The sequence below is a fragment of the Ruditapes philippinarum genome, unplaced genomic scaffold (assembly GCF_026571515.1).
Source record: "Ruditapes philippinarum isolate M1 unplaced genomic scaffold, ASM2657151v2 ctg1796_1_1_1_1, whole genome shotgun sequence".
Classification (NCBI taxonomy): domain Eukaryota; kingdom Metazoa; phylum Mollusca; class Bivalvia; order Venerida; family Veneridae; genus Ruditapes; species Ruditapes philippinarum.
The window spans coordinates 147499-160608 of NW_026859255.1; the positions used below are offsets into that span (position 1 = coordinate 147499).

Here is a 13110-nt window from a genome sequence, read left to right on the forward strand (position 1 = left end):
TTCTGGATGCTTTTTTAAAAATGGCGTCAAAATAGAAGGTTTTTAGCCGCTATGTAAGATACAATTTGATTGGCCAAAAATTATGTTAAAGTTCAACTCAGACGGGTTAATCATATTAAAAGCTGGAAGCCAAGTGTCAGTTAAAATTAGGATATATTTAAAGTTTTAGGTTGTTTTCTATTGCTCCCTCAGTAAAATCCTAACATTATGACATCAGCAGGGATAAATAAACATTTAACATAATGTTCGATCAACTGTCACGGAGAAATTACGCGACTACAAATCCGAGATTAATTCCCTATTGAGCTATGGAACGGAGACACTTTTGATTTAATTTTTTGATGTGATAGTTAAAACATGTACATGTAGTTTGTTTCAAAGTCCTATGATAAGAAGTTCCATTGATTTTTTTCAATTTTCATAACTAACAATAGTTTATTCCTTTTACAAACAATCAAACATCAATCTGTGTCTAAGCACCACGTAAATGTTCCATTTTAATCCTCCACTTTCAAAAGGAGAACCATTGACATTAATTCACATACTGTAACTATGACGTTGGTGCGTGGGCAGCATTGCGTATCCAGATATTTTGTAAAAGTCTAATTTTCTTTGTTGTTAATTAAATGGTATTTTTGCTGCCATATTGCATGTTGCCTCATCAATCAAATGAAATATCAGTAAAATGTTTTTAGAAACGCGTTGTTTATTTTGAATGTCAATGACTTTGGAAATATTGCAATTATATTTATGCCTAATGGTATGATTGATTAAGAATTTCAAAGTTTGCTACATTTTAATTCATTCAACATGCTACTTATTTATAATTGCAAATGCCTTATATTTGTTTTTAAAATACAATAACAATAAAACGTGTGGTAAATGTCTTTAATCTACTGACTAACCTCTCTCCGGGGACGTGCTTTAATTAACTCGCGATAACAGACTTAACTTTGTTGAACTGCAATACGTGCATAGATAATCAAATATCAGATTCCTTTTGAAGACACTTTGTCCAATTCCAATTTATTTCGACTGATGAAGATAGATTCACAGATTGTTAGGCACAGAATGATTACTGTCAGTGGAATGGTGTAAATGCATTGAAAACAGATTGAATTACTTTCAAATAAGATCATAAGATCAATTCATTTTACTATTAATGCCTTACAATTATGTTACATCAATCACTGACTAGTTTCAATGTACTTTTTTTGAAATTTATTTTAGGAAAAGGATTATTTGTAACGACAAAGACAAAAAAAAAAATTATTTTAGGTATTGACAGGAAGTTAGCCGGACAAAACGTTTACAAAGCTTTGCGTTGTTGTCCTTGTTTAATATATTGTATTAGTTGGTGTCTTTTGTAAACCGGCAGGACATGTAGAAGATTCAGAAAACAAATTAATCATCATGCGGAAAGAATAAAGCAAAATGTTCAAGACTCTCAATTTGGTTATAATATTTTCGCTTTTTGCTCATTATTTATTTTAATTTTCGAAATTTAAACTCTACCGTTATAAACATATTGCCAACATATTCCTGTTGTGTTGTTAGGCATTGGATTTTAAGCAAATGTATTGCGTGTGTTCCCGCGATCATTTTACTCAAATATGAACTATGAAGACGCATCGTTTATAAATGATCGATAATATCATAATAAGGTAAACCATTTTTGTGTTATCACCAGTGTTGGTGTGCATACCATGTTGAATATATTTATATTGTGTTGTGGTTCTTTTACTACCGTGTATTTACAGCGTGTCAAAATAAATATGATTTTATATAATCTTTATGAGCTTTTTATGATAGTCACAAACTAAAGTTTGTTACATCAGTTCGCATAAGAATATTTTCTTCCCTCCCGTTTACTAACATAAAGACAAGACAATCTCTCCATTTCTCAGTACAGTGATCATTTTATTTCATGTGAACATTCCTCTTGAAAAAAAAAGTTACTTCCAGACATTCAATCATAAATCAAAGAAATAAACTTCCTTAAAATGTCTACAGCAAGAAAATGTCTTGCTTTTCTTCAAAGATTAAACTGTCTTCATAATCATTTTGTCTGATCAAGAAATAACAAACTGTCATTAATTTTCTCTTTGTATATCTACAGACGGACAATTTTCATAATTATATACAATTATTGTTAATTTGCTCTTCAAACATACAAGTTTTATTAATAACAAAGTTTCATCAACATTTGTCAATGGGTTTAGAAAGAGAGTTTTATCAATATTAAGTGGAGATTTGGGTTAAAAGAATGAAACGAGTTGAGCAATTTCTACATCGTTAATACATTTCAAGGCGCAGTGATTTAGGAGAAGGTATAGGTTATACCAAAACAATCTAAAGTTGACTACGTCATAAAGGTTTGTGAATATATTTCACTTGAGCATGATGGTCTTTAAAATGTGTAATGTAGACATAACATAATTAAGTGCAGTCAATATAAGCTTTCCGTTGTCAACTTATAAAGTCCAGTTTTGATAATTCTACTGATGCTTCGTACAGTAATCATCTAGAAGGAAAATACACAAACAAAGTGTAATTAAATCAGGGAAAAAGACAATAAGAAAAAATTTAAAAGTTAGAAGTAAATAATTACCAAAAGAATAAATTGTTGAAGTATACGCTCTAGATATAACAAAATGTTATCAAATCAATCATATACTTTGATTAGGTCTGTATTATTTTAATTCATTGTGTCAGGTTTTGGAAAATGTATCGGTCTTTTTTAAGTTTTTAAGTTTCTTTCTGGTGACAGGATTTAATATAACAATATGTTGACATCATCAACATAATCTTCATCATTAAAACTGCTTCTAAAGCAACTAATGAAATTGGTGCATACATAAAATAAGAAATGGTACGTTCTTGATAAAAAATAATGCTTTTGAAGTCTAGAATGAAGAAAACTGCTTACGGAAATCTTACTGTCATTCTTTTATAATTATTGTATTATCTAGTTTCAGTTACCATGAAAATGTCCAACACTTCTATCTTATATTGATTGACGTGTTATGTTTTCTCTGCAGTGGTCGAAAACATTCATGACGATTTGTAGTACATGTCCTTTAACATGAACTAAGTTGAGAACTTTGTAATCCAGTATAGAACATTAACTCCCTTCATATTAATTTGTCGACTAATAGCTGTTAATATCAACTTCAATTTGTAAAAGTATTAGATGTTAATAAATAATGTTTTGCTAGGGAAGTGAATAGTTTAGAATGATTTTATGAATCGTTTTCTGATCAAGATTAAAATATTTATATCTATAATATCACGGTATAGTTTCAAAGATCCTCTTTCGATACAAGAAGTCTAAAGTGAAAAGCAGTTTTCAATTTTAAATATGAAACAAAAAATGACTTTTTAATTTGTATCTCACATGTTTCTGCAGTCGATTTGTATGAAAATAGAGATAAACGGAATCTGTAAAGAAAGCCCAAAAAGACGAAAATTCAAACTGTTGCAGGCTCAGTTTGGTGGATGGTACTGAAAATTGCAAGGTTAATTACGTTCGATTTCAGCAAGGTAAGGGTTTATTTAGGACACTAATTTGCTTGTCTTGATAACCGTAAATCACGTAAACTGGTCAATATTTAAGTAATTTTTTTCATCTTTATTTAGGAAATGATTAATTTGTTGCAGAAAGGTAATATATTGATTGTTATAATAGCTATCAGTTTTCACATTATAGAATAAAACTGAAATGGCATGAAACATACACCTAAAAAATACTGTTTAAAAATGTTCAAATTAACAGTTAAACTTGATTTAAAGAAATATATACATGTATGTGTAGCAGCTAGTCCTATCCTAAAAACGGCCTTTGCTCAAAATAAACGAAATGATACAATTTTGAATTGTACGGTCCCCTTGTGGCTGAGGTGTTGTCTTTAAGGTTTGAGGCATCAGAAGTGCAACCACTGCTGATCTATAACTGATCGTATAATTCTAATTATTGGAATCTATAGAATCTCTTTGCTCCAACAAGTGAATTGTTTTTACCCCTGGTATTGCTTTAAGTTTGACTATCAATGGTCTTAATGTTTTAAATGTTAACAAATACGCCTTTTCCGTAACACCCACAAACGCTCGAGGATACATTCCAAGCACGAGTACTCAGTCATAAATCCTTAAAATGGTAGTCATGACCACACAAGGCATGAATAAAGTGATGAATAAATCTTTTTAGTAAATTTCTATGGAATATTTATTTTCAATCTTAGGATTATTATTTAAAAAATCAACATGCAGATGTGCTTTGATCGGAAATCGAAATTTACTTTTTACATGTCAAACAACATTTAGTTTCCTTGCCCCAAGCCTTTTTACAACATTTAGCTTTTTTGCAACAAACCCTCTTAAAACTTCCATTAACTTTTATTTTTGCACAACATTTGCGTTGAAAACAAGGCGTCATTGGACAACATGACTTGTAACATTGAGTATCGGCCGCTTCTCTCATTTCGCAACATTTTTTACCCTTGCAGCATTTCCTTTTCTTGCCAGTTTTTACACAACATTTCTTACTTTCGTTACAGGTTGTTGTGGTTTTCTCAACACAGCGACCTCGAAAACACCACTAAAATGAATAAAAGAAGTTATTGTATACCTGTGTATACCACAACTTAATGGAGAAAAGGAACAGAAACATTTATACTAATTGAACGGCCATTATTAAAAGAATGCTTTAAGTTCTGATGGTTTACGTATTCCGGATGTTCTATCTAAATTGGATCATTTAAAAAACAATATTATGTTACAGGTAATAATTTTTTTTCGCGCGTTTTTCAAAATTTTGCAGCATCATATTATCACATGTAGTGGTATTGAACAAATAAATTAAAACAACAACGAAACCTTATTATCCTCTACAGCACCGCATGGTGTCCCGGCCAATGGGTAAAGTGGGTAATAAGGTTCTTCACATCCGACAGGTAGAATAGAACTTGTGGAACAATGATAGCCATTGTAACAATTCTCTTCTTTTATTGTCTTAAATAGAACACCATGTAACTTCAATGTTTATGATATATCTTTACTTACAAAAAATGAAATAGTACAATAGTTGTATCCATTGTAAAATTTTCTTTATTTTTTCTGTATAAGATAGGCATATAGATAGAATTATTTACACTTTTTCAAAGTTATTTTGCAATCAATAAGTAGAATAAAATATTTGTCCATTTCACAATGTTTAACCCTTACCTATAAGGTGATAAATCTTTGTCGGCTCAGTTCCAGGCATTGAAGCTTGGAAATCTGATTTAAGAAATTCAAAGTTGTTTTTTTTTTCAAATTTTAAACATTTATGACAGAAATATCATCTTGTTACAAGTTTGATAACATTATTATCTGAAATAAATGCTAGAAAAAATATCAGGTTCATTTGAGCACATTGTGTAATGTATGTTCAATAATTACTTTGATTACCTTAAATACTACGTTTAAGTTTTTTTTAATGACAGCATAACCTAACGTTTGATTAAAAACAAGAATATATTTACACTATCGCAAGATGTCGACCAGATTCCGTTGTACATCTGGCATTGCTGGGTCAAAGAGTAGACTGTACCCGGAAGAGATTTTTCCTGTAGCTCTTCAAAATCTGAATCTGTAAACGCATGCTTTTTCAGGCAATTAGGTTTGAGACTGAAATAACAAAATATATATTAATGATGTACTCTTTACTTTATGGCAATTCAAATAGTATTATATGTTAATCATTCTGTTCTTAGACAACTGTTTATATGTCTATATCAATTCCTTACTTGAGTATTATATCATGCTTCAGGTCAACAATGATAGAATGAAAGTATGTTGTTCACAAACAGCCTTCTTGTTTTTAAACGCTGTATTTACATCCCAAAATAACATGAAAATGAGTCTGGCAATCAGTTATAGATCTTGTACGATATTACTTTTGAATGAAAAACAATACCGTTGAATAAATGATTTAAACGCCGCCACACTGCACGAAGAAAAAGTCCACTGGGCTCGAGAGTACGTTAGGTCTGTGGTCGACGACAGAATAGCTGACATTATGTTTTTGGTCGAATCTTGACAATCAGTAAGGCTATCATGTCGAGCACTTAAACCATGTCCCAGTTCGTGAGCGGCTGTCAGTGAAACTCTCTTTCCATCCACTTCAGAAAATGATACCTGCGTTCAGATGGAAAAAAATATTGTATTTAATATACAAAAAAATCTTTAAAACAATATCACCATATAAAGAATAAACCATAACAAAACCACCTGGTACGGCCTGCAACAATTTCAATTTTGTTGTTTTGCGTGATCTTTAGGAATTCCATTTTCTCTATAACATGATATACGGAATGATAAATTACGGTCTTTCCATTTTGTTGTGTTGGACTATCTTTAGGCATTTCTGTTTTTCTCCGTGTTTTTTGTGCCGTGTGGCGGCTGCAAAATGTCTCCCCGTACATTCAATCAATGATGTTATATTTTCGATCCTTGAAAATCGTTCAGCCCGACATTATTGTTGTGTATAAATGTTATTTGGTACTTTTGTTTCTTCTTTTCGGCCATTTCAACTTGGGTTGTTTCAGTATTCCTTCTTGAATACTGTATCATCACTCTTAGGGTATGTTGCCTGCTTTTTGACGTCTTATCTGTGATATGCAGGCTTCATAACCTCAGTTCCCCTTTCAAAGTTCCATTTTATTTAGTTCCGCCCATTGTTTGCTCGTTTAGGGTAAAAGCATTCTTTTACTTGGGGACCATACACCGCTTTTCATGGAATGGCACTACTGTGTCACATTGAAGGTTCCATGATAACTGCAGTATCAACACATCTGCGGATGTTTCTAAATCAAAATTTCACCATTTTCGTGTTAAATGTTGAATTCTGCTTAAGCCGGTGCTAGGGGACGTGGACGGTAACTTGCACTTTCCAATACCGTCCATGAACAGGCTCAATCAAACCGAGCTTGCAACATTTTCAATTCTGTTGTGTTGGACTTTCTTTAGGGATTCTGTTTTTTCTCTATTGTAGGATAGCATAAGTTATTTTTCGATGCAGGCTATTTAAGTGCAAACTAATATTTTTTGGTATTCCCAAGGCTTTTGAAAAATGTTCATGTTATGAACACTTTTTTCCTGTCATTTTAAAATTAGTTCTTACTTTGGATGTGGGAGAACACACGGTTCCAACATAAGCACGTCCCTCAACTCCTGTGGTAATGGGATTTTTCTCAAAGTCTGCCAAATCCAGTCTAAAAAAATGAAATATTCATTCTTAAAAATCTACAAATAGTTGATGAGATTGATTATCAATTTTGCTAAGTGTAAAGCAATTTAATTACATCTCCAATACACGCATTAAATTGGCATGTCTCCAGATGAGTAAAAGAAATCTGCCAATATCAAACAATTATAATAATTCATATTGTAACGCATGTTTCCATAATCTAGATGAAACTTTGAAAGTGTCTTTTATTCAAACGTATAACAAAATTAACGAGTTATGTTACATAAATTCTATCCTGAAAATAAAGGTTGCTTGTTGTTTGTTTTTAAGTCGATTTCAAGCGTTTTTGTTAATACTGCCGCGGTCACACCTAACCGGCTTTTTTAATAAACTAATCGATAAAGCTAGCGAGAACGCCACTCTGACATGCTAGCAGCATCATTTGCTTTATGTAGACAAAGGTACAGGAAAACACACCTTACCATTTTGTGGATAATATGCCTTTATGTTTGGCTTATAGTATTGGCTTGTAGACCTCTAAACGTTTTATAAATTATGCACTTTAAATTGTAAAAAGTGCCTCCATATAAGAAGTCATAAAGCGTCATAAGAAAAATTAGGACAACGCATTTTTAGACAAGTTTCTTTAATTAACCTCTACCGTTATTGAAAGATAAGTTTTGATTACTAATACAAATTAACATTTGGGGGTATATTGCCCCCGCGTTTGCGATGCTCTTGGGGTTTTGTTTTATATCACGTGTCACTGAAACTACATGTTTTTAAAAAGGAAGCTTCCTTTAGAAAGAATAGATTAAACTATAAAGAATTAATATTATGTGCATACGTTGATAACGCCATTAGATGATCATGCTGAGGAAGACTATTTTCATTAATTAGCCAAGACCTGACACTCGGGAGAACCAACAACTTGTCCAAATACGTAACACCGTTATATAATCTCTGAGTCTTTAATGACCAACTTACATCTGAGCCAACCTTTACAAAATGAAAAAAGAAATCTTTACATTATGCACCATTTCTGCTCTTTTAAGAGAGAATTAGTTCACAACCAAGTACATCTATATATTTATATACATGTATATAAAAACAACAAATGACATTTCATTTTTTTATATATAACATATAATCAGTATTTGTGCATGTAAGTAACTCCTTGCATGCATTAATTATCCATTTGTTTAGACACACTTGAAACGTGTGTTGTATTGTTGTTAAAGTTGATATGAAAAGAGATATAACAATAGACTTTTTGCAGTGTATGTCCATTAGTTAAATATTAATGCCATCATTTTATGTGTATTCATTGAAAGAAAACTAGCGTTAGAAGGCAGTTAAAGGTTACAAAATCTTACCTTTGGAATGACGACACCAGTTAAGAAAACTCTGATGCTTAAGCTAGGATCAACCATTTCTACACTGCTGTAGTGGAGATCAATCTGAAAAGTACACATAAAGAAGCAAAATGTTCAACATCTAGTTGACGTGTTTTCTTGTCTAATATGTAACTGATAAAACAATAAGACACTTTGTTCATCAATTCTGTAAATGACGGCTAATACGTCTAACAACTTAAACAAATCAATATGGTTAGACTAACAATAAACATTTTTTTTGTCTTTACGCTTATCAAACAAACATTAAATAATTATACGATATAACAAACATCTCTGACTTTGCATTGCAGAAATATTCGTTGCGCATTATTAATTTACTTCGGTTTTTTTATTTATTTGATACTGTTTAAATTATGTGAACAAAATAACAATACGATAGAACGCTTTCTACTTCGTTTTTGTTATCCTGTTATACTTAATATTTTCATGTTAAAGTGATAAAACTGGTCAAAGTCAATGAACTTTCCCTCTTATAAGTGTTCAATATCAAAAAATATAAAAGAAAACATTTACAATCAATACAGAACGAAAAAGTAAATTAATATATAAATTGTCCAATTGAATAAATATAAAAAAACAATTCCGCTACAGTACCGTGTCACAATAAGTACCCAGCGCCTAAAGTATGATCTTATTTGGTAATTTCCCGATTATATCAAGGCGGCAAACATAAAATAATTGTTGCAAATTAAATCTGTAAGATGAATATCTTATTTCTTGATTACTTTCTTTTTTATTGTTAACTTATTCAAATTAGCAAATTAAGTTTCATTTCGAATATACGGTTTCATCAGCTCAAAACGTAAATAGTTCAAATATGTCATAGAATTGTGTACAGTATTTCAAGACAAAAATGCTACATTTTATGATAGTGATGCTTTATCATATTGTATGGCCAGCATATAACTTAAAATCAATGTAAACATACCTCATTTGCTAGCAGTGCCGCATATAATTCTATCGCAGAATTGGCCTCGTCAGATCCATATATTTCTGAAAATCTGAGAGATCATTTTGAATATAAAAATCTTCGTAATTGAACGGAAGTTTAAAGGGCATACACTAGTCTTTCTTTGTATATAACAATGATATAATGTACCGGTTACGCAAAAGAAAACAAATATTCATGCAATTTTCTAAGATAATAAGATGTAAACAGTCTATAAAACATTACTTTTGATGTAATGCCTTGTCAACTGTAAACAGGAGTTCAACAACGTTTCCTTTTGAGGTTGAAGTTCCGCCGTTTAAATAACTGGAAACGGGTGGACTTCTCACTGAATGATAAACAGAGAAACACGAAGGTCATGACAACCAAATCACATGGAGATTCGACTTTATAAAGTAAGTTAACAATATCCTAAAGCTTGACACGTATCGCAGTCACCTAAATTAGCGGTCATTCATTTCATAGATGAAAATTCTTTTTATAACTAAATAGGTCAAAACAATAACTTTGATTTAATGAATTTTGTTATCTTCTGGTCAATTACAGTATAGCATTGATCACTTACTAAAACGAAAACATTACAGAAATAAACATTAACACAATATCAAAATGTCATACAAATGGTACAAAAATGATATGTTACCATTGTAGTCGTCATCAGGTGCCATTTCAGTATCATCGTTGAAGTCTTTGTTTGGTTCGTGAGTTGGCTGGATAAAATGATATGGCGAAGGCTCTGGCACGTTCGAATGACTCATGTGGTAAAGGACATCGTTATGGTTGAATGAACCGTGCTGAATTGAAATGAAACCTGAATTTTTCTCACAACTTGAATTTTTCATTTCAGTTGGAATAACACAGCCTTGAGATTGTTGTATCTTGTACTTACTTTATCGTCTCATATACGTACATGTGATACTTAACAACATGATTTGGTTATTTGAAAATAAAATGAGAACAAAATCGCGAAAGTGTTTGAAGAAAGATTATTAAATTTTAAAAAAACTTAATATCACCTTAAGCCCATTTTTCCTTATAGCTAGCTATACATATGTTATTCAAGAATTCGTGGAATGGGTATTCTTATTTTTGTCTTTCGATAAAGAAATTTATGCATTTGTAGACCTCTGAAAAATATGATATGAATTATCAGTACTTTAAAATGACACGAGATAATGATAAAGCCTTAAGAAAACCGTTAGCAATTCAAAAACATTATTCATAGGAATAGTTATGTTATAAACTTACTAGTCTGTATGTGAAATCTTCTTGACAGGTTACAAGTACCGCACTACCATGTAACTTATCTTGGTAAAGAGCAAATTCCTAGAATTAGATAAGTATCCAAAATCACATGCCTTATATAATAGAACATGTTTTGGTGAAGAGTTACTATTTTAGATTAAAACAATCACAATATAAGGAAATGTAAGTGCACCTTTGTACAAGACAAGTACAACGAGGATAATAGAGAAAATTCCAGGAAAAGCGTATCTTGTAAAACAAACAAGTCTAAAATTTAATAATTGAGGATGCCTATATTTGCAATAACAACACCACGTTTTTGTTAAGAAACCATGAATACCAGTGCAGGTACAATGTTATTTTGATATCAACAATTTCATTCATGCCTGGGATAACTATTACAAGTACATAGCATTGCCGGCACGCAAACAGAGTTTTCAAGTTTAATACTCACGCTGGAAGAGTTTTTTTCTTCTTTGTATGACCGCCCGTTGTAGGTGACATATATTGGAACTCTTCTCGACAAGTAAATATTCTTTTTTAAATCAAGGATAATTTGTTTATCCTTTACCCGGAATGTGAAATTTAGCGTAGAAGGGAAATGACAGTCTTGCACATCCCTTGTCAACCTTACTTTCCCAATTGTAATCTCATTTACGGTCACTTGTTCTATCAATAAATTAAAATTAACATAACAAAAATACAAGTAAGCATATATAACTAACATATACATTAGGAAAATGAAAAATAAAATGTTATTAAGGGAACTTAAAATACGACAATACCACTTAAGTTTCGTTTTCCTTTCTTTGCATTATGATGAATGTATGTAAAATATACTTTTATTTATTATTCTATATAGTCATTCAAATTTAATCTTTAAGTAAAATAAGACGGAAGCAGATGATTTATAGAATAAAATTTTTATCTTCGTTTACTATTCCAATTCAAGTTTGTGTGTATGTTATGAAATTGCTCACTTGGTAAAAATGCAATTTGCTCACTCCGCATATTTAATTTTAATGGTATCATATGAATGCATGCTAGTTTACAACGACTATTTCACAATGCAGATTTTTGAATTGTTAAAATCAATGATTTCATACAACAATGAGAGCATATATGTGCAATTCCTACATTATTCATGTAAAGTTAATAATAATATTATAAAGCAAACAAGAACTGTTTAAAACGTACCGACATCTCCTGTAAGTGGCGACAACTTTGGTAACGCGTGTGTTGTCAAAGTACACAAGTACCAAGTACCCAAGGAAATTATTCCAGCGAAATGTAGCATTTTAAGGAATATTTAGCTACTGTAACAATATTTTATTTTCAAATTATGTTACCAATTACTAACACTACTGCAAGTTTTTACTTTGAGTTTAAGACAAATGTTAAGTAAAATACACGTTAGTCGGTTCTTTTCCTAAAATTGACTGCAAAGTCAAAACATTCAATCGTATATATAAGGCCATTACTGATATAAACATTTGTTTGTTGTCCACTATTGTATCTCTGACAATTTCTGTCATTAACAAATATCCCTACAGACTGTTTATCAAGATTATATGGTTTTAAAGACAAACCATTTTACTCCAGATGCAAAGTTCATAAATTGCATTGATAGTGTCAGGAAAAGCTTCCGTACATTTTCAGCGTCATATGAGGCAGACTTATTAATTTTAAAGAAAATGATACTTGTAATAGATTTTAAAAATCAATCAATACATGTCACAGTACTTTCCTTGTTCAGGTCAGTGTTGGTTTTTGTGTGTGTTTTTTTATCGAATATCTGCAAAATACTTGAAAGCTTATTTCTATCTCAGCTAAACCTCATCCATATTTAAAGTTCTATGGCAATAAAGGTAAAAGTTTGTTAAAAATCACAAACTTTTTGTAGTATTGGCCTGTTTTTCGTTGTTGTTTTTTTTCTTCGTTTTAGAGATAATCTAAAAGTTCATCTCAGGTTACGGTAGTTCATTACGTCGTTAAAATTGCTTCTGGCGGAATTATTACGCAAACCGATTAATATTTGTACAAAAACAGCGATATTGAAACTGATAATAGTTATTTGACATATAGTTCATCAAACATGTTAATATAATTATATAAAGTATTGTTTTGAGTGACATAAAAAAAGTTTTAAAGCTTCGCTCACTATAAACTTCTCTTCAATAAAGTAATTAATATCACTAAATAACTGTTAAGATCATTTGCAACTATGTACATGTTTATAAGCTTATATAGTTGTCATTAATTTTATGAAT

At 31.0% G+C, this 13110-nt stretch overlaps 1 protein-coding gene across 1 annotated transcript; it reads right to left on the reverse strand.

Annotated features, from left to right (window-relative positions):
* Positions 1-4260: 4260 nt before the first annotated feature.
* LOC132755850 (zinc metalloproteinase-disintegrin-like MTP4) lies at positions 4261-12454 on the reverse strand. Its single transcript, XM_060746779.1, has 13 exons — positions 12038-12454; positions 11295-11509; positions 10844-10921; positions 10239-10389; positions 9821-9923; positions 9575-9647; positions 8605-8688; positions 8076-8227; positions 7163-7253; positions 5957-6177; positions 5523-5667; positions 4876-5010; positions 4261-4597 (listed from the first exon to the last, which is right to left on the reverse strand). Exons 1-13 carry the CDS (start codon positions 12135-12137, stop codon positions 4295-4297), a joined length of 1851 nt encoding a protein of 616 aa, XP_060602762.1. The 5' UTR covers positions 12138-12454; the 3' UTR covers positions 4261-4294.
* Between the last annotated feature and the right edge of the window lie 656 nt (positions 12455-13110).